Below are 21,829 nucleotides of genomic sequence, written 5' to 3'. Positions count from 1 at the left end.
TACTTGGTTTGCCAGTATTTTTGCCTGGGCTCAGAACATAGACAGAAATAGAAACGCTTATTTTAAGTAAGATAAATAATAATAATAATAATAATAATAATAATAATAATAATAATAGCTCTGGTATGAATAAGGAGCACCAAAACGTCGAGTTCAGGGTTAAAACATCAACATTTTGTGTCTTCTTCAGCAGTCAGTGCAAACCAGCCACATGAGCCTTTTATCAAAAAATCCATTTCCTTTAACTGGATTTGTGTTGGTTGAGCCTATCAGCTCCTTTGTGTAATGTGCGATGCCCAATATAACTTTGGGTTCACTAATATGAGTGAAACCGCTGTTTGGTGTTTTGCTGGTGGTGTGGCGATGCCTGGGAGGCCTGTGGGGTGCCTTTTCTGACCTGTACAGGTAACAGTGGTTATAATAGACAGGTGTAGGGCAGCACGAGGCATGTCTCAGCCAATCACAGCCGAGGTCCAGTGAGACTGCAGTGGTTTAAAACTGATAACAGCCGTGAGCTGAGCTCTATGGCTCAATGTGTCTGCAGAAATACCTTGAGACTGTAGGAGCCTCTGTCACACTATTTCTGCACTTTTTTTTACACTTTTGGTCTTTGCAAATCTTTTTTTTCTTCAAAGACAGTTTTAAGATGATTTCCTCTTCGCCGTTTCTTCTGCTGCTTCTCTCCGGGTGGGGTTTGCTCAGTTTTGTCTCGGGTTCCCCCGCTGTGGAGGAAGCTTACGAGGCTGTGGTGAGCATCGTGTCTCCAGGACAGCAGTATCTGACCGGGGAATCCCTTCACTCCCTCTTTAATACACTGGAGCACCGTGTGCACTGCGGCGAAGTGCCGTGTGAAAAGGTGAGTTTTATTAGGCTAAAGCTGCAACCGAGCTGGAGAGCCCTGAGTCGGGTGCGGAGGAAAAAGGTCGAGGTCCAAAAGCTATTACGCAAGTGATAGATCGGGATAGGTCTGCTTTAAATTGTAATCAATTTGCTAATAATAAAAATAATGTTACATTTTTAAATTTTAACATTACTTCTTTTAGATTTAGATTTAAGTACTTATCTGCTGAACAATCATCTAAGTTTACTTTCATGTTCCAAACTGCTTATTTACTCCTGTAAAAGTGTGCAAAAGTTAACTAAAAGTAAAGTAAGGGTGCTTTCAAATAATGCTGTAAGTACTTTTTTAATCAAAGTGCAGCAAAGCGCAATAAACAGAAAATCCTTAAATCCCTTCAGCTTTAAAATGGCACCATTTTTCCACCTTGGCCGGCCAGTTGTTCCGAGCATTTGGTAGTTTCATGATGGGATTTAGGCGTCTATTTGTATTTTTTCTATTTAATCCCAGGCTTGTTTAATAAAGTGGACTTATCAATGGGAATCTTTGAGCTGCTTTTGAAAGGAAAAATGTCTTAAGTGTAACTTTATTGCATAATATTTGCCGTGGATGCACAGAAAAAAAAGACGAAGCAAAAAAGAAAGAAATATTATTAATTGAACCTAAAAGTTCAGACCTTTTTCTTCTCTTTCCTCTTCTTCGTCTCATAAAGATTTTTTTTCTCTTTTGCAGTAAGTTATTAAATAAAGAGTCTCTGGTGGAAGTCTGGCTACTCTAATGGAAAAGTTTAATGACAACGTAATTGAACTGAGCTTTAATCAGGGTTATATCAAGAAAAAAGTGTTGGACAGCATTTTGCCTTGTGTCAATAGGCTTCTTCCTTCAGTCAACAGGAGCCTAAACACCGATCAGGGCCTTTAGCGGCAGGTGTTTCTCCTGCCTGAGAATGAGCCTTTTAAGGGTGCTGTGTTCACATCCCTATCTGACCATCTGATAAAGATAAAACCTCAGTTTTTTTTCAGTAAAGGAATCTTCAGCTCATAAAAGCTGGTTTAAAAATAAGTTATTACAGTGCTGGTGATTTTTATCCAGCTTTGGCTAAAAGCTCTCTTAAGGGGCACCAAAAATTAAGCAAGAAAAAAAAACAGGCTGGCTGAAACAATTACTCTTCGGTTTCAGGTTCAGTGTGTTAGCACTAATCCATGCTTATTTTATAAGTGTTGCTGTTACTCAAAGCATTTGCAGGCAACTTAGACAAAACCCCTTTATCAGTGAGTGAGAGAGAAGTCCTTGGACTTCTTAGGTGTCAGCTGACAACAGCAGGAATGTACAGTGCATGCCTGATAAATGTTTGCTATCAGACAGCTGTGGCAGCCACCAGTGAATGATGCATGAAATAAAAGAGATGAGAAACTGTTAAACTGTCAATTTCATTGTAAGAACTTAGCAGTAGTGACATCGGCTTGCACTGTGGATTATAAGAGACAAAATGTGAAAGAGGTTCAATATTGACCCACAATAAAAAAAAAAGTTTCGATTATTCCGCTGTCTAGGAGTTTATATGCAGTGCTGTGAAAACTTATTTGTCCGCTTCTGATTTCTTAGCTTTTTGAATATTTGTCAAATTTAGATGTTTTGCATAATCTAACCAATTTTATCATTAAGCAAAGAAAACCCAAGTTGATGCAAAATTCATTTTTTGAATGATAATTTTTTTTTTAAGCTATCCAAACCGACCTGGTCTTGTGTGAAAACCTCAGCCTAACTGGTTGTGCCGCACCCTTGACAGCAAGAACTGCAGTCAAGTGTTGTATTAACTGGAATTGAGTCTTTCACATCTCTGTGGAGGAATTTTGGTCCACTCTTATTTGCAGAATTCCTTTAATTCGGCAACACTGGAGGGTTTTCAGGCATCATAACCTGTTTAAGGTTATGCCGAAGCGTCTCAATAAGATTTTCAGACTTTGACTAGCCCAATCCAAAACCTCCACTTTGTCTTTTTTTTAACCATTCAGAGGTGGACATGCTGGTTTGACTCTAATCATTGTCCTGCTGCATAACCCAAGTGCTCTTGAGCTTCAGCCCTCTCTAGTAGAGAGCAGAATTCATGAATCCATGTTTGACCCCACCCGGAGAGAAGCATTTTAGGAAATGCCGTGTTAGTTTTACACCACATGTAGCAGGGACTCAAACCTTTCAAAAAGTTCACATTTTTTCTTATCAGTCCATAGAAGATTTTCTCAAAAGTCTTGGGGATCATCAAGATGTTGTTGCTGTTTTTAATTTGGCAAATGTGAGACGAGTCTTTGTGTTCTTTGCTCGGCACTGCACTGTTAGAAAAAAACAGTAATAATCCGGCAGCTGGGGCGCCAAAATAATACCGTAAAATAACAGAAAATAACTTGCTCATAAAAATATGGTTATTTCCAGTAATGAAAATACAATTTGTTGCCCTAATTTTACATGGGATTTTGCCTTTTTCAAGTGCTTTTAAACATTAAATTAGGAACAATTTAATGTGATTAAACAATGAAATTACCTATAAACAAGGTCAATGCATGCGGCAATATGGAAAATATTACTTAAATGTACAGAAATATACAGTTAACAGTTGGTTTAAATAATAATGGATTTCATTTATATCGTGCTTTTTGAGACCCTCAAAGCGCTTTACAATTCTCCTCTGGACATCACCAGTAGGTGAAGTGTCTTGCCCAAGGACACAACGACCGAGAGTGTCCGAGCCGGGGCTCGAACCGGCAACCTTCTGATTACAAGACGAACTCCCAACTCTTGAGCCACGATCGCCCTAAGTAACAACAATAATAATAATTATTTGATGTAAAAAAAAAAGTTTATAAGAATCATTTTATATATTTTTCCATAGCATTACATTTGAATTTAACAGTTCAATCTTTCAAATAACGGACAAATATTTGTGAAATCATGATACATTTGTGAATGTATTTTAACAATCTAAATATGCATATGTACAGACAGATACATTTAAAAAACAAGAAAATTAGGTTTTATTACATTACAGTGATTTAACGTTAATTTACATTTGAAATGTGAAATCACAGTCTATTGATGTAAATTTAATGATATTCTAGAAGAACAGTACAAAACTATAAAATACACAGTAAAATACTTTTATATTAGGATTTTTTTTTTTACAGTGTGGTTTTCTTCTTGAGCTCTCCCATGGGTGCCATTTTTCTCAGTCTTTTCCTTATTGCTGAATCATAAACTCTGAGCTTAACTGAGATCTGCAGTTCTTTAGATGTTGTTCTGCGTTCTTTTGTGACTTCCTGAATTGGTCGTCGATGTGCTTTTGGAGTAATTTTGCTAGGCCGATCACTCCTGGAAAGATTCACCATTGTTCCAAGTTTTCTCCATTTGTGGATAGTGGCTCTCAACGTGTTTCACTTTAGAAATGTCTTTGTAATCGTTTCCAGACTGATAGATGTCAATGGCTTTGTTTCTCAGCAGTTGCCTTAGATAATGGCATGATGTGCTGCTTTTTTAGATCTTCTAGCCTACTTTACTTTATCAGACAGGTTCTATTTAAGTGATTTCTTTGTTCAACATGTCTGCCATTAGGGGTAGAAGTGGGCAGATACTTTTTTACAGCACTGCGTAAGGAGAAACACTTTTCATGATACTGTAGGTTCTCTTAGGAGTTATTATTATAATCACAGCAATGTATTGATTCTGTAAGAGTTTAAAGGGCCAGTTCACTCAAAATAAAATTTAGTCAACAACAACACATAGTTGGATTTTTGCTTTGTACCAATCTGCTGTAAAATATAGTCGTATGATTCTTTACCATCTAATCAGTCATTCGTGACCCAACTTTTAGGTCAAGATTGGTGGATATCAGTATTTTATGATATGCACCGATCTTGTTGCTTACATCATCTCTAATAAAAGACAATAAAACTGCTGATATTCATGAGATATGGATTAGATTAGATTATAGGTTTCTGATAATTCTGGATAATCCTGTATAAATGCACCAATAAAGCAATCAATTCATGACCTCTTTGCAGTAGCATCGTTTATGTTCACATACACTTTATTAGATACACCATGCCAGTACCAGATTGGATCCCTTTTTGACTCCGGAGCTGTTTTAGTTCATCATGGCACAGATTTAACAAGGTGCTGGAAACGTTCCTCCGGGAGATTGGTTCATATTGACAGCATCACACAGTTGCTGCAGATTTGTCGTCTGCATATCCAACAAATCTGCTGGACTGAGTTCTGGTGACTGTGGTGGTCGTTTGAGTACAGCGGACTCACTGTCATGTAAAAGAAACCACTTTGAGATTATTTGAGCTTTGTCGATGGTGTGTCATCATGTGTGGTTAGAAGATGGATACACTGTGGTTGTAAAGGGATGGAACAATACTCACGTAGGATGTGGGGTTTAAACAATGCTCAGATAGTAATAGGGGCCTAAAAATCTCCTATAATATTAAATCACCAGCCACACTTTCAGCCATTGGTAGAAGTAGGATGGATCGATGCTTTCATGTTGTTCATTTCAAATTCAAGGGTAGTCAAACAAAGCACAGTTTTTCCAGTCTCCTATCAGGAAGTGTGGCTCCAAGTGTAGTCCTCTGCTGCTTTAGTCAACATGCTGTGCATTTAGAAACGCGCTTCTGCATACTTTGGTTGTAACAAGTAGTTATTTGAGTTACTGCTGCGTTCCTGTCAGTTCCAAGGAGTCTGGTCATTCTCCTCTGACTTCTGGCATCAACACAGTGTTTTTACCCTGCTTACTGGATATTTTCTCTTTTTCAAACAGTTTCTGAAATACTCCAAAACAACCATGCAACATGTAAAGTCACTTAAATCACTTTTCTTCTCTTCTGGTGATCAGGTTGTATTTCAGTAGGTCATCTTGACTTGACTTTCTACATGCCTAAATGCATTGAGTTCCTGTATTGGGCTGATTAGAACACTTGTACCTTCTATAGGTAAATTTCATGAGATTGAAATGACTGTTTAATCTTTTTATCCCCTCTTTTTGCTCTCTGGACACAAAGTGTGATCTTGCAGATGCCGTTCATCAGCTCATAGGCAATCCCGACGTCCAATATGAGGAAGAAACTAGAAGAAACAGTGTAAATGTGGCTGTCACTGTATCTCAGTTCACGGCTCTCGCCTCCGGCTCCGTCCTTTACCTTTCTTCTCCTGGCCTGGTCTGCACAGCGATAAAAACAGGAACATGGGGAGAAGAGACTGAAAAATTCCTGCACAAATTCACACATAATGATCCCCATGAACACAAGAGTGAGGCAAACCATGACCATGAACACATAGACGTCCATGGATTAGAAGGTGTCATTCAAGAGCTTCGCAGCCACTACGACCCCACAGAAAGTGAGGTAAGCACAAGCCTATACTCAATCTTCAGTAAATAGTATTTATTGCTCTCTTTTGATCATATTCATTATAAACTGGATAGTGACAAGATAAGAAGAATGTAAAATATTAGCCTTCGAGTTTCCAAAAACTTTTTTTTCCAAAAATATTGTAGCTTTTAATTCACCAGCAAACTTCAACTAAAGGAGTCGCGAGTAAACCAGCTGGGAAATTAAAGAGACACATGCAGGGAGATCGCTTCCCCATTACAATCAGTTGTACATTTCCTTTATGCAGTATAACATGAGAAAAAAGTGAGCATATAGATGTTCACAGATTAAATAACTAATAAATAACTAATAATAACAAATAAATAAACTCTTGCAGGGTGTGTTTTATTTGATTGCTGACAATGGAAGCTTACATACAGATTTATATCACAGCTGGTCAGACGGGCTGGGTTTTGCCCTGTATTTAGCCACATCACCATAACACCTGATCATGATTAAAAGTGCTCTTTGTATCCGTTTCATTTTACTGGCTTGATTATGTAATTTATTTATTAGAATAGAATAGTTCACAAAAGATGGGCAGCACGGTGGCACGGTGGTTAGCACTGTTGCCGCACAGCAAGAAGGTCCTGAGTTCAATTCCACCATCAGGCCGGGGTCTTTCTGTGTGGAGTTTGCATGTTCTCCCCGTGTTTGTGTGGGTTCTCTCCGGGTACTCCGGCTTCCTCCCACCGTCCAAAGACATGCAGCTTGTGGGGATAGGTTAATTGGTTAATCCAAATTGTCACTAGGTGTGAATGTGAGTGTGAATGGTTGTCTGTCCCTGTGTGTTAGCCCTGCGACAGACTGGCGACCTGTCCAGGGTGTACCCCGCCTTTCGCCCTATGACAGCTGGGATAGGCTCCAGCGCCCCCCGCGACCCTGAAAAGGATAAGCGGAAGTGAATGGATGGATGGATGGATAGTTCACAAAAGCTGGACATGATGTTGGACTGTAACGTTCAGTGAAAAGTTGCTTCACTTCCGATTTACTTCCTTAAGACAAAAGTTTTGTCAGATTTCCAAACATTTAGCTGTGCTTCTTCTTGTATTTTAGAGTTTGTATGTCCAGTGTTGACAGCATGTTCTAGCAGTTTCATTATTATTATTATTTGTTTTTTATTTTATTTTGTGTATCAAATTTTTTGGGTTTGTAATTTTATCTAGTGCAGATAGTTTTTCACAAACAGACAGTTTTTACACAACAATGTCCTCATATGACAGAGTTCCTCCGTGTAAAATTCTTACATATTAATATTTAACAGATTAAGTTGAGGAAAGTTAATACAACACTAAAAAATCAACAGTCCATAATAATGGTGCACCATTTCAGGAAAACAATAATGAATCAGGGAGAGTTGAGTGTTAAGTATATTTCCAGGATTTACACCAGCCAGCCGTATTATTTAAACGACAGACAGGTGATATTCAAATCTGGCTGGCTGTTTATACAGTCATCACGGGCATCATCATCGTGCTAATTTACAGCCTTATATCCACATACATACACCCCATCTCATATTTGGTTAAATATCCCTTATCAGGTTGCATCTGCAGATATTTTTGTAGCAATCAAAAGGTTTCTGGCATAATTCAGGCTGGATGTTTGACCACTAATCTTTACAGAACTGGCAGGCTTCATTTAAATTGGCTTGTCCATGTGGGCAGCTGCACATTCTGGTCAAACTTGAAGGTGTGGATTTTGGAGCAGGACCTTTTTCTTGATCAGCGCCATCCCAGTGATGCTGGGATATATGTCTTAAAATCTTTCCATCCTGGGAAAATAAAACTTCAAAGAAAGGGTTAAAAGTCCAAAACTACCATAACATGATGAGTGTATGCATACATCTTACACAACCGTGCAATGAGCATAGGATCATCAGATCGGATAGCCTGGTCTGATGAACCACATATTGTATTGCTTCATATGAATGGCCCTATTAAAATCCCTTGAATGTGTAAGAGATGGTGATAGCAATAAAAAAGTATGTTAGCTGAAGGACTGGGGAGTGCTTTGCTGGGAAACCTTAGATTCTGGAATTTATGTGGACTTTAATTTTCATATACAACCTATCTGTGGACATTGTTGCACACCACGTACTCCCTTTTATGGCAACATTATTTCCCCGATGGCCTCTTTAAGCATGATAATGCACCCTCCCAAATTACAACACCTTTATCTAAACAGTAAAGGCCACTGAGGGGTCATTTAACAAGGAATTTATGGAATACTTAAAAAACAAAGAGAATAAATCTAACAACAATAAAATTGTTAAATATTAGTTTAAAGAAAGGACATGCATTCACACTGTTCAATGTCCACTACAAGGGATTAAAGGGGATTAGATTATCTAATTTTACAAGCTTTTTGTGTTGTGTTTCACTTGTGTGGAGCACAGTCATTAAAACCCTTTGTCCAGTCTCAGTATTCACATGTTGATTCATAAGGACCAAAAAGTAAGGAAAGCTAGTGCGGTTTGAAAATGATCTGCAATGGCTTTAAGAATCTAAAGAAGACCTAGAAAAACAATAACTCCACTCCATGTAGAGTCCATGCTTTGACAATTCAGGCGTCCCACGTGCATTATGTACTAACTGACCATTGCTCAAAAGTGTTCGAAATATCAACTGTGTTTAAATGTGTCGCCGTTCTAAAACACTCAGCCCCTTTTCTTTTCTTATTACCATGTTATAGAACTGTATAAGCGCTAGTGGCATCATGGCACAGGTTGACGCATCATCAGGAGACCAGAAACAGGAAGTGGGTGCGGTTTTGGGATATGTGCTGTATCATGCCCTGCAAGGTCACTGCTTCGCTGAGCAGTCCCTGCCTGATGAGAGCTTCTTCGTGAACTACATCATGGAGCAGCTCGGCTCAGAAAATTTCACTATCCTGGGTAAATGTGCATAGACACAAAAAAACATATGAGCATTAATATATGTGCAATCACTCAAATACCCACAGCCTGTAAAACACTAACTCTGCAGGGCACTTTACAGGAACTGCTTTATTTAAAAATCAACGATTGTTGTGGTCACTCCTTTGTAGTAACATAGGGAAAATGTAGTCCTATTAGCCTATTATGCCTTGCTAACAGATAATTATGTGAATCCTGAGGCCATTTTGTTCAGTTGCTTTGCGTGTGACTGTAGACCTAAAGGCTCTCATGAAGAGCCTGAATATTGGACCTAGCTCGGAGGAAGACCATGGACATGAGCACACAGCAGATGAACACGCCGACCATGATGACAATGTCCAGAGATGGAGGAAGAGAAGCAGTGACAGTGTTGAGGGACGTGAAAGTAATAACACTTGGGAACAGGTACCAACCTAGAAACACAAGAAAATGCCAATTGGTTCACACATTTCATCATTTAAATACCAGCGAGGTGTAAGTTATATAATGGATGTCTGTGGTTTGTTTTTCCCAGCGTTGTTTCTCAGCTGAAGAACTGGTCCAGATCTACGGTCTGGCAGAGAATAGCTCTGCCTCCTCTGGTCTGGGTCGGCCTGGCGTGGTTCAGCTCAGCCCTGCGCTTGTCCAGCAGATCCTGAGCGGAGCCTGTGCAGATATTACAGATCCAGAAAAACCTGATGGGCTCTCCAAGGCTGAGAGTAAGTGTCGTTGTGGACTCAAGTAACAAATAGTTCTACAAGTTGACAGTTTGGCATGTCTCAAAGGCTGGGAAATAAGATCTGTTTGTGCATTACTTATAGCTAACAACTGGTCTCTAATGGACATTCCAGGCACTTTTTTTCCTGTTTTCATTTGATGTCACTGCTAGTTGTTTCCTGCACACAAACAGACTTGATTCACAAATTCGAATTCTGGATTGTCCCTGAAGCACCTATTTCCAATTGCTGATTTTCAGTTACAACATAAAGGCTGGTAGATGTCAAAGAAAATGCACATCTTGTAGGGATTTTCACTTTTTCAGAATGAATGGTGGGAGATATAAAGTGGAAATCTCGAGGGCTGAAAAATGCTTGCCTTTTGGAGCATTTCAAGTAGACATTTCTGTTTTCTAGCATTTTATTTAGTTATTTAGCAATCATTAGCAGTGCTTAGTGGGTATGAATGCATTCATACAATCTTTAGCTGAAGATCGCTAACTAAGTTTGCTACCATTAACTGTTAACTTAGTATTCCACCCTTTTAATTATGGTCACTTCTGTGCTCGAAAAAACTAAGATGGTACTGATGACATTAAAAGAGTTAAGGCTTCAAGATGCATCCACTTTTCAGTGAGCAGAATCCCAATTAATATACATGCTATCATTTGTCTCTTTCTCATGTAGGATACCTCTATGCAACCATCGCCAATTTCCTGATAACAGTGATATCCATGTTTGGCATTGTGGTGTTGCTGTGTGCCGCCTGTACTAGTGTTTTCCAGATGTGCATCCAGTTTTGCATCAGCCTGGCAGTCGGTTCACTGACTGGAGATGCCCTATTGCACCTGATGCCAACAGTGAGGGATTTTAAAGCTTTTAGATTGGAATCATAAGGCATTTATTAAGATTGTAATGGGTGATTTGCTAGCACAGTGATACTATGTAAAAACTGATTAGTCTTTTCATATATTAACATTAATGATATACTCATTTTGTCTTTCTCCCGCATTCTTTATGTAGTTTCTGGGTTTGCACGTGCACTCAGACAACGGTGGCAGCAGCGAACATTCAAGTCACAGTCATGAGGAGGAAACTCCGGACTACGTATACAAGATGCTGGTACTGATTGCAGGGATCTACTGCTTTTACCTGATGGAAGTTTCCTTCTCTCTGATCACATATGGTGATAAGCATAACGACCATAAACATCACCATGGGGTAAGAAGAAAACAAGAAAACTCCTCATACAGAACACATTGTGTAATGTGTAATGTTAACCTTGTCATCCATTTACAACCAAAGTTGGTTATAAATATTGTGACAGACACATGTACTGACATTTAAAAAGTTCAAAAAATACTTTTTAAACTATTTGTCCTTCTTTGTCTCAAGTTCTTTCCTTCTGTCTCAGCCTGTAGGCTAAATTTCTGAACAGTTTTGCCTTTCTCTCCTTTCAGGAAGAATCTGAGCCTCACCACTGTGACCATGGGAGAGTTTTAGAGATGTATCAACAGGAACAGAAACAAAAAGACACAAAGTCACAGTCCATATCCAAAGAAGACCTGGTAAGAGATATGTGGTCATGTGAAAGTTTTCATGAGACTGTGCAGTCATAAGTCCACACTTTTTGACTAAGTGGGATATACAGGGAGTGCAGAATTATTAGGCAAATGAGTATTTTGTCCACATCATCCTCTTCATGCATGTTGTCTTACTCCAAGCTGTATAGGCTCGAAAGCCTACTACCAATTAAGCATATTAGGTGATGTGCATCTCTGTAATGAGAAGGGGTGTGGTCTAATGACATCAACACCCTATATCAGGTGTGCATAATTATTAGGCAACGTCCTTTCCTTTGGCAAAATGGGTCAAAAGAAGGACTTGACAGGCTCAGAAAAGTCAAAAATAGTGAGATATCTTGCAGAGGGATGCAGCAGTCTCAAAATTGCAAAGCTTCTGAAGCGTGATCATCGAACAATCAAGCGTTTCATTCAAAATAGTCAACAGGGTCGCAAGAAGCGTGTGGAAAAACCAAGGCGCAAAATAACTGCCCATGAACTGAGAAAAGTCAAGCGTACAGCTGCCAAGATGCCACTTGCCACCAGTTTGGCCATATTTCAGAGCTGCAACATCACTGGAGTGCCCAAAAGCACAAGGTGTGCAATACTCAGAGACATGGCCAAGGTAAGAAAGGCTGAAAGACGACCACCACTGAACAAGACACACAAGCTGAAACGTCAAGACTGGGCCAAGAAATATCTCAAGACTGGTTTTTCTAAGGTTTTATGGACTGATGACATGAGAGTGAGTCTTGATGGGCCAGATGGATGGGCCCGTGGCTGGATTGGTAAAGGGCAGAGAGCTCCAGTCCGACTCAGACGCCAGCAAGGTGGAGGTGGAGTACTGGTTTGGGCTGGTATCATCAAAGATGAGCTTGTGGGGCCTTTTCGGGTTGAGGATGGAGTCAAGCTCAACTCCCAGTCCTACTGCCAGTTTCTGGAAGACACCTTCTTCAAGCAGTGGTACAGGAAGAAGTCTGCATCCTTCAAGAAAAACATGATTTCATGCAGGACAATGCTCCATCACACGCGTCCAAGTACTCCACAGCGTGGCTGGCAAGAAAGGGTATAAAAGAAGAAAAACTAATGACATGGCCACCTTGTTCACCTGATCTGAACCCCATTGAGAACCTGTGGTCCATCATCAAATGTGAGATTTACAAGGAGGGAAAACAGTACACCTCTCTGAACAGTGTCTGGGAGGCTGTGGTTGCTGCTGCACGCAATGTTGATGGTGAACAGATCCAAACACTGACAGAATCCATGGATGGCAGGCTTTTGAGTGTCCTTGCAAAGAAAGGTGGCTATATTGGTCGCTGATTTGTTTTTGTTTTGTTTTTGAATGTCAGAAATGTATATTTGTGAATGTGGAGATGTTATATTGGTTTCACTGGTAAAAATAAATAATTGAAATGGGTATATATTTGTTTTTTGTTAAGTTGCCTAATAATTATGCACAGTAATAGTCACCTGCACACACAGATATCCCCCTAAAATAGCTAAAACTAAAAACAAACTAAAAACTACGTCCAAAAACATTCAGCTTTGATATTAATGAGTTTTTTAGGTTCATTGAGAACATGGTTGTTGTTCAATAATAACATTATTCCTCAAAAATACAACTTGCCTAATAATTCTGCACTCCCTGTACTTAGTATTTGACTAAGTGTACCCTACTTAGCACACTTGTACCCCATAATACTATGACTCAGTAGCTTGTAAGACCACCTTTAGCAGCAATAACTTGAGGTTATCATTTTCTATATGACTTTATTAGTCTCTCACATCATTGTGGAGGAATCTTGAGTATAGCATGAGAAAAAAATCAATTATCAATAAAAATCAAATTAAACGAAATCATCATTAGTTACACTTTGCATAATGCATTTGTTTTAGGTTAGCTGTGAGGACAATGAGAAACCGCTTCCAGAGCCAAAGGAGCGCACCAGAGGTGAGTAAAGTTACATGTAACACAAAAAGTTCATCATCATCAAACAGAGAGAACTGGTTACTATAACTTTGCCTCCTCCTGCATTCACAGAGCAGCGACTGCTGCCTTATATGATTACGATCGGTGACACGATCCACAACTTTGCAGACGGCTTAGCGCTAGGTGCAGCTTTCGCCCTGTCCTGGAAGTCTGGTCTGGCCACGTCACTGGCTGTACTCTGCCATGAGTTACCGCATGAGCTCGGTAATTATCTTGAAAAACACAAAAACAGTGCCTAACCTAATCTTTTTTTTCAGTATTCATGCATTAAATCACCTTATTTTCCTCCCCAGGTGACTTTGCCATTTTGCTCAACTGTGGCCTGTCTGTCCGCAAGGCCTTAGCTCTAAACATCGCCAGCACCCTGACCTCGTTCATCGGCATGTACGTCGCTCTGTCTGTAGCCACTGACCTCGCTACCCAGCAGTGGATAGGTGCCATTACTGCAGGGCTCTTTCTATACGTGGGACTCGCTGATATGGTGAGTGTTACTTGTTACAAATCTGACTCTTTCACAGAAGTAGCACAATCTGATGACTGTTGTTTAATTATCATCTCCATCCTTTTTCATTGTAGCTGCCCACCATGATCCATATCAGCAACAAGAAACCCTGGCTGACATTTCTGCTGCAGAATGTCGGCCTTTTAGCAGGGTGGGGTATTTTATTATTGTTGTCTCTTTATGAAGAGAAGATAAGTTTTTAATGCACAGTCTGGCAAGTGAACGGTCTCTCTGAGATCTTATGAGAGTTTATGATTGTTGCTGACAGGTTGCTGTAAGACCTAGTTTATACTTGATTTCTTAAGGAATTCCTAATGAAGACACGGTGTACCAGACACACAAAACCCACTTGTGCAGTCTGCCAAGGTGAAGAGTGTCTCTGCAAACCATTCGTTTCATAGTATTTATTTTCTGTTCGAGGTATTAGAAAAGAGAGCAGGTTTCAATATTGAAGATCACAAGAAATGTAGTACCACAGATAACCCAGAGACCACAATAACCCATTAAATTATTTGAGTGTGTTTAGTTAAAAGTTCCTTTTATTTGTTGCACTGATAACGTTTCACTGACAGCAAATACCAGAATGTGCTGCTCTGCTGTATTAGATAGATTTGTCCAAAAATATCACTTAGACACTTGAAATGTAAACCAAAGGGAAATGTAACATTCAAGCAAACATGTCTTTTTCTAATTCTAGATAAAAAATAATAATATAATTATCTGGATTTTTTTTTTTTTTATAAAAATAAGTAAAATGCTTTTTCTTTGTACCTTTTAATAAACTGATATATTATTACATACTTATTTTAGTGGTTTGGGAATTTTAGGATTTGTGAAATCTTCCTATAAAATCTGGTTTAAGAGTGTCACACTGAGACAGCATATTATGGGAAGTTAAAGAAGTAACCCACAAGAATTCAACCAAACAAAAGGAAATCTCTCTGCTCTCTTCTGTTCTGCTACTCAATTCCAAAACATGCAGCCTCACTCGCAGTGGTCCACTTGCACAGCTAAAGAAAGGTGCTCTATAGCCAAAATACACAAATAACCAAAGGTGGTACAGTGGTTAACACAGTAGGAAGGTGCTAGGCTTGAACCAAGCCAATGGATGGGGCCTATTAAATGTTCTCCCCATGCCTGCGTGGTCACTCCACAGTCCACAGTGGTTCTAAATTGCCTGTAGCTGTGAACATAAACCATAATATCTCACTGGGTAACCCTCTGATAGACTTGTGATTTCTCCAGGGTATACTTCGCCTTTTTCCCTATGACAGTTGTGATAGGCTCCAGCTCTTATCCACCATGTATTTTGTGAAATTTGAGTTCAAATTCTGCATTTTGACCTTTAACCTTTAATAGAGCGTTCACCTGTGCTTTTGCATTAGATAACAAGTTGTAAGTGGAGAAGACAGGTTACGTCTTTAATCTGCGTAAAGTCATGGAGGTTAGGCGACAACTGCACTTTATCTCGCTTTATGCTCTAATCTCCTAAACTTAGAGCTCATATGAACATCCTCATTAGGGACAAAGTCCACTGACAACACATCACATGCCGACACAGAAGGATGTTTATTACTTTACACTCCATATGTATGCATGTAAGCATGCAGACTGTCTCAGACACGGTGACGTACATGATTGCAGCAGCTGAGGGTTGTACGCTGACACTTTAAGAACACACTTTAAAAGCAAATTAGAGAACTGCTGACACACACACACACACACACACACACAAAGCTCATCCCCCTGATGTCAGCTTTCCAAACTGGTATCCATAATTTTGAATCCTGACTGAATGTTTTCAGCGATTTTATGAGCCCACGGAGTCCTCTAACCTGACGTGCCAATAAAACACTCAAATTTAATTATCTCTCAGATTGGACCTTTGAGCATCTCATATATTACACTGCACAATACATCTTTTACAGTAGTGCTGGAAAACAGCAGACAGTTTTACAGGCAGAAAATAAAGACAGGGGATTATATGGTAACTGAAATAAAAGACTATGTGAAGGAGCTATAAAAACTGGATCAAATATAAAAGCAAACTTCCACTGTTATTGGAAAGCAATGGGACACTTATACGTGTTAACATAAAGGCAGTGGTGAACACGAAGAGCTTTTTTTGCAGTTATATTCACAAAGCAATCTACAGTTCAGGTACCATTTAAAGGTGAAATTACAGCCATACGTGTTTAACTGAATGACTGTTATCAAATGGAGATGATGAGTGGAAGAGCAGGACAGTCTGAGACCATTATTGCTACTGGCTGAGTGGTCATATGACTAACATGCAAGGAACTAAAGCATGTGAGTGCTGTCAGTGAGGGCATGTCTGCTATTTAAGCTTCAAACTTCCTCTACAAGGCTAGTAGCTCAACTGCAAACACGTTGCCTCCTGTAGAAATAGAAACTGAATGATTGTGGTTTTAAATTATTAGCTTGGACTCCCTGTTGCCCTCCTCACTTTTGTCACACCTACCTTAACTCTTCATGGCTCAAATTCATCAAGATGCTGGAAACATTTCCCAGAGTTTTTGGTCGATATTGACGTGGTAGCATTAGCATGCATTCTCTTTATTGCACGAGGGTGTAACTGTCAGTATCCCTGCGTCTTCCACTGCCAGCCATTTCATTTTGTACAATTCCCACCAGCTCTTTAAAGTCTGCTTTTTGCGCAATCTTTTCAGCACCCTTAATCTTATCAGCAAACTGTGTTTATGTGCTAAAAGTAATAATTTCCTTGTAAGTAAACCCAATTGTAAAGTGTGATTTCCCTAACTTATTTACACAAGGCACTTTGTAGAGGGTACAGCAGCCGTGACCGTTTGTCTTGAGAACTGTTTGACCAAAGTTCTTCTGCAATCAAATCTCGTAAACTCGGCGGCCATTTTCAAATGCTGCCAGGTATTTATTTGGGCAGGTTTTTCAGAGGTCACACAAAAAATGTATGACTAGAATGAAATAGGATTTTTGACTTTTTTTTTCTTTCTTTTTTTTTTTTTTAAAGGAGTTGCCCACAGATTTAAATTTAGGATCTATAAAGTAAAGTGTGTTATGTAAGTATAACGCCTCGCCTGCGTCAGCTAGCTTGCAGGCTTTGCTCCATTTAGCAGGTTGGTTAGTTAATGGTAATAGCTTTGCTATCAGTTTGTTATAAGTAGTGCCAAACATTGTGATTCAAATGGCCATTTAATGGGAATAAAATGCTTTTATCAGCAGCCTGATGTCTTCATAATCTTCAACACACACTGAGAGATGATGGGCATTTACTCTGTAATGAGCACCGGCTAAACAGAAAATCTGTCATGCATTCTGTCTCACCTCATTTAACAAATGTATGCCTGGCGCTGTGGCATCTTTCAAACCTGAGATCCTGCAAGTCACAATTAAAGAATACAGTGTTTGTTTTCATCTTTTGAACCGTTTCACATCTCGTGACAGCTTTTCCATAGAGTGCAGCAGCATGTGGTTCGAGGTATGAAGCCTTTTGGCTAAAGGTAATCTATAAATAAAATACAACTGAGTGCTACAGCCTGGTCAGTATCACCAGAGAAACACCTGATGATAATATCCTTATAGTGAACTGCTTTGGCAGATTTGTAGATAAGATGGTGCTGATGTTTATCCATTAACTGCAGTTGAAGTACTTGCTGTCCTGAATTTTAATGTGTTTATTCTGTATCAGCTCATTGGGTGGCTGCTGATTTACTAGTGAGAATAGAAAAAAAGTCTGATTTATATTCAGTTATACTCTGCCAGACCTCTTATTACATTACCTTATCAGTCTATCGTGAAGCTGCCAAAGGCCGTGTTTGATAATGAACATTTTCTAGGTGTGACCGAGCATTGACACCGTGATTAGCCACTTTCCCAAAAAAGCCTGAGTTAATGACATTGGTTTTTTGCGTTTTACACACAGGAATTTATATCATCGCATGGAAGCAAAGTCTATTTAGCTTAATCTTCAAGTGCTGGGTGCTGTGCGAAACTCATACAGAAAAAAAAATCACAAATATTTAAAATAAAAATACACTGGATACACTTTTAGATGCACAGAGGTTAAAGGACGGCTGTCTGAAATTACAGAAAGCTTCTGGGAAGACGTCAGAGTGAAACATGAGACGTCCCAAAGTTATTTCCACTTGGTTTGTAGAATACAGTCAGAAGAGGATTGAACAATAATTAACCAGGTTTCCAAATACCAAAAAGGTAACTGCACTGATGTGGGGGGGGAGAAAAAACTCATTGTAGAATAAATTTTCCACCCTGATGTCAAACCGTCTTGAACAACATTTATAAAAGACCTAAAAGAAACAATCTTAATAACTGATTTTAGTGTTGGATTTGTCATACCCTTTTGAAATGTCAAAAATATTAGTAATAATATTAACTAAAAATTTTATAGAATAGAAGTTTGAATCTGTGATCTTTCAAAGCTTTTTGTTCTTCAGCTGGCCAGAGTCTCTCTTTTAAGAATGTTCCAGATTGTTGAATTGGCCACTCCAAAAGCCTCTGGTATCAACCTGATAGGTTTATTTTGGTTTTTCAGCATAATGGTCTCCCCCCAAACTCTTTAAGTCACATATTTAAAGAGTGAGAAGCTGCAAAATATAATTTCAACACTTTTAATCAACTTCACATATTACGTCTGCTTCATGTCAGGAAACAGTAAGAGAACATGTGTCACCTGGCCAGGAAATTGTGTATGAGCTCATTCTCAAATTACTTTTGACCTTCTGGAAAAAAGAAAGCATGTGTGTAATTAGTAAACCTCACAAAGTAAAGCTGAATGCCTGCATGTCAATCACTTCTTGATTGTTTCGGTTAGTACAGAGGCAAAACTACAAAAGCTGCATCTTTTTCGTGCAAGATATCGAGTTAAATCAGGTACGTGCACGGTGGAAGTACAATGAATAAAGAAACCCAAGCACTGCTGGCTCTGTTTCACTTACCTCACTCTAATAAGCCTGTTTGAGCTTTCAGCTTTCTTTTTTTTTTTCTTCCTTTTTTTAAAGAAATATGATGCTCATCACACCAACACAGATTCACTTGCTCACCAAGTGGTTCAAGAGAAGGCCGGTACATCTCTGATGCCTATAGATTAAGCAGCAGGTAGGAAAAATTAAGCTACAAAAAGAGATTTAAATACTTGTTGCTATTTACAGTGAAACAAAAAAAAAAATCCAAAACATTTCCACTAACCAGGTAATCTAAATGTTTACAGCTCAAAAGCTTTATGTGCATCTCCTGAAGTGGAGTAAAGTTTTAACAATGGCAATAAAAAAAACTGGGGGAAAAGGAACACAAGTTCAGAAAGTGGCTCACCTTTTCACTAATCCCCTTAAATTTGGGTCATAATAAATTTCAAGTAAATAATTGTTATTCTTATCATGTTTAAAAATTTTGTTCAGTAATATTCATGCACACACAGCACAAAATCCCACACTTTAAGTTTTACTTCCTTATGTCAGTTCGTTTCTGGGTCATGGATTTTATTTTCCTCACCTGTGGGGTTTTATTCAAAGGAGCTTGCAAAGAAAAGCGTCTGGACTTCTTTAAGTTGCTTGAAGACGTTTCACCTCTCATCCGAGAAGCTTCTTCAGTTCTAAGGTCAAATGGTGGAGAGTCCCAGATATAAACCTAGTGGGAGTTTCCCCCCACGGAGGGACAAAAGGACCCCCTGATGATCCTCTAATCGCCTGAGCCAAGGTGTGAAACTGGGTGTGGGTCCCAATAGGGCTTTGGAGCGTGATGTCACGGGGGTGGGCGTGGAAAGGATTTTGGCCCGATCCGCCATTTTGGGGGTCTAGCGCAAGTGAAAAGGGAGCACACACAACAGCCACGGTTCGTATTTGCTGTGTGGTCGGCTGCAATGTTCGATCGCACGACCGGCAAGAGAATAAGGTTGAAAATGGTTTATCTTTTCATTCTTTCCCAACCTGGAAGCAGCTCGTGTATCGATGTTAGCAAACGAAGGCGTCCAGCCTGGAGAGCAGCTGTGAGACGAGCTGACGTGCAGTTCTCTTCCATCTCCAAATATCTGTTGGTGCTCCAGACATTTTCATTCCGGTAAGTTCTAAATATGTTCATATCACTCTTTATAGCCTATTAGTTTCATTTTCGATGCGCTCTGAGGTCGTAGCAAATTAGAACAAACATCCTACTGAGTGATTTTGCAGAACTACCTTCTATTTATAGAGTTGCTAATTATTTGCCATTATTGCAGCAAACCAGCCGATGAAATGGATGAAACATCATGACTGGGTTCCAACGCTACACAAGGGACCTGCTTCAAACAAACCACCATGCCAATCAGATTACTTCTTCCATGTGAGGGTGAAGAGGTGACCCTTCTGGATAAGATGGTGAAGGTTTGCTGCGTTTAGTGAACAGTGTGGTAGTAAAACCAGGGAAAAATGAAACCTGCTCCTGTTAAATGTTCTTAAGTCTTGTGCTGTTATTTTTTCAAAAGATACAGTAAATAAAGTAATGTTAGTAGTGGGTGATATCATGTAAACACTCATGATTTGGTGTAAACATTTTGTCATTTGTAAACTGTAAATGATATGGATTTTACACTGTTACTGATGTGATGCTCTATAAAGTGGTTTTAATTTTAAAAAAAAAAGGCAAAATTATTTTGTTTCTTTATTCAACTTTTGAACAGCGGGACTCAGTCAGTACATATTCAGTAAATGCAAATTATTTACACAGCAGTGCACTACAGGCATAAATCTAGACCCCTAGATAAAACATGGTATTATAGCAGTGACAACTCCTCCACAGTAGCAGGTGGGATTTTTCTGTTTTGGGGACGGCTCCTTTTACCTGTCACTACAGATGGTCTGTTTATGTTTTGATCAAGAGCCTTTTTTGGGCAGCTGAAGAGAAGTCGTCTCTCTTATGGCCAACCTCTGGCTGTATCTTGGTCATATTACCAGGCAAAACCCAGTATGCAGGTTCATCTGTAACAGTCCTTGTGCCACGGATCAACACTGTTCCGTCTACTTTAGACAGAAGAGCAGCGACGTGGGTGCAGGGCTCTGCAACTCCGGCCATACAGCTGCAGTGGGCGACTTCAACCTTCCCTGTGATGCTCACAGTGACCCATGGCTGCAATGCTGGTTCATTCAGTCTTTGAGAGAGCAACACCTGAAACACACACAGACAAAGTTCATTTAAAGACAAGAACTATGAGCCAAGGCCGACACAAATGTGTTTTATCTACTTTATCATAAATGTAACAAAGTGTCTAGAAAGTTAGCACATACATGTAATTATGCATTTCTTTATGTGTCCATCTATAGAACGCTGCAGGTTATAGTCTAAATCTGTCTGTTCTCTGTCAGAAACCTGCCTGCAGAAAATGAACCTAAAGTATGTAATGGAAGGATGTCATCACTTTAGAGATGGAGAAAGCATAAAGTGACAATTATGAATCACTTAATATGATAAGGAGATTCTGCAGGTCATTAATCAATGTATAAAACTAAAATAAAATGTATTTTTAGTGACACAGGATACAAATATGGAAGCAAGATGTATAATTAGAATTATTTATAATAAACATTAATAAATCATTGCAATTTCTTTAACCATAGAGAATAACTAAATCCTTCAGGACAATGTCACATCAATGCACTGAACTCACTATGTTATCCACCTAACAGCCTCCACATGTTCTCACTGTAATTTCCCCTCATGAATGAATTTATGCTGCACTAATGTGAATGTTTGCAGGGAAATCAAACGCATTCACTCGCAGTACTCGAGCTGACTTACCTTTGTTTGAATGACGACTTGTACGCGCTGACTCCACAGATAAGGTATGAAATATGTCAGGCTACGTCAATAGCGGTTGGTCTTCAGGGTTTCTACTCCACGGCCGTATTTCATACG

The 21,829-nt window shown here is 39.3% G+C and overlaps 1 protein-coding gene and 1 long non-coding RNA gene across 2 annotated transcripts; both read left to right on the top strand.

Annotated features, from left to right (window-relative positions):
- Positions 1-475: 475 nt before the first annotated feature.
- slc39a4 (solute carrier family 39 member 4) lies at positions 476-14,727 on the top strand. Its single transcript, XM_026157243.2, has 12 exons — positions 476-856; positions 5,893-6,234; positions 8,956-9,157; positions 9,414-9,583; positions 9,693-9,876; positions 10,561-10,733; positions 10,897-11,094; positions 11,334-11,441; positions 13,332-13,386; positions 13,477-13,629; positions 13,719-13,906; positions 14,002-14,727. Exons 1-12 carry the CDS (start codon positions 533-535, stop codon positions 14,128-14,130), a joined length of 2,226 nt encoding a protein of 741 aa, XP_026013028.2. The 5' UTR covers positions 476-532; the 3' UTR covers positions 14,131-14,727.
- Positions 14,728-19,689: 4,962 nt separating this feature from the next.
- Positions 19,690-20,568, top strand: LOC145423520 (uncharacterized). The gene is made up of 2 exons (XR_013904574.1): positions 19,690-19,999; positions 20,157-20,568. It is a non-coding gene; the product is annotated as an uncharacterized LOC145423520 (long non-coding RNA).
- The last annotated feature ends 1,261 nt before the right edge of the window (positions 20,569-21,829 follow it).

The sequence above is a fragment of the Astatotilapia calliptera genome, chromosome 22 (assembly GCF_964374335.1).
Source record: "Astatotilapia calliptera chromosome 22, fAstCal68.1, whole genome shotgun sequence".
Taxonomy (NCBI): Eukaryota; Metazoa; Chordata; class Actinopteri; order Cichliformes; family Cichlidae; genus Astatotilapia; species Astatotilapia calliptera.
This window is presented reverse-complemented; position numbering and strand designations above follow the sequence as displayed.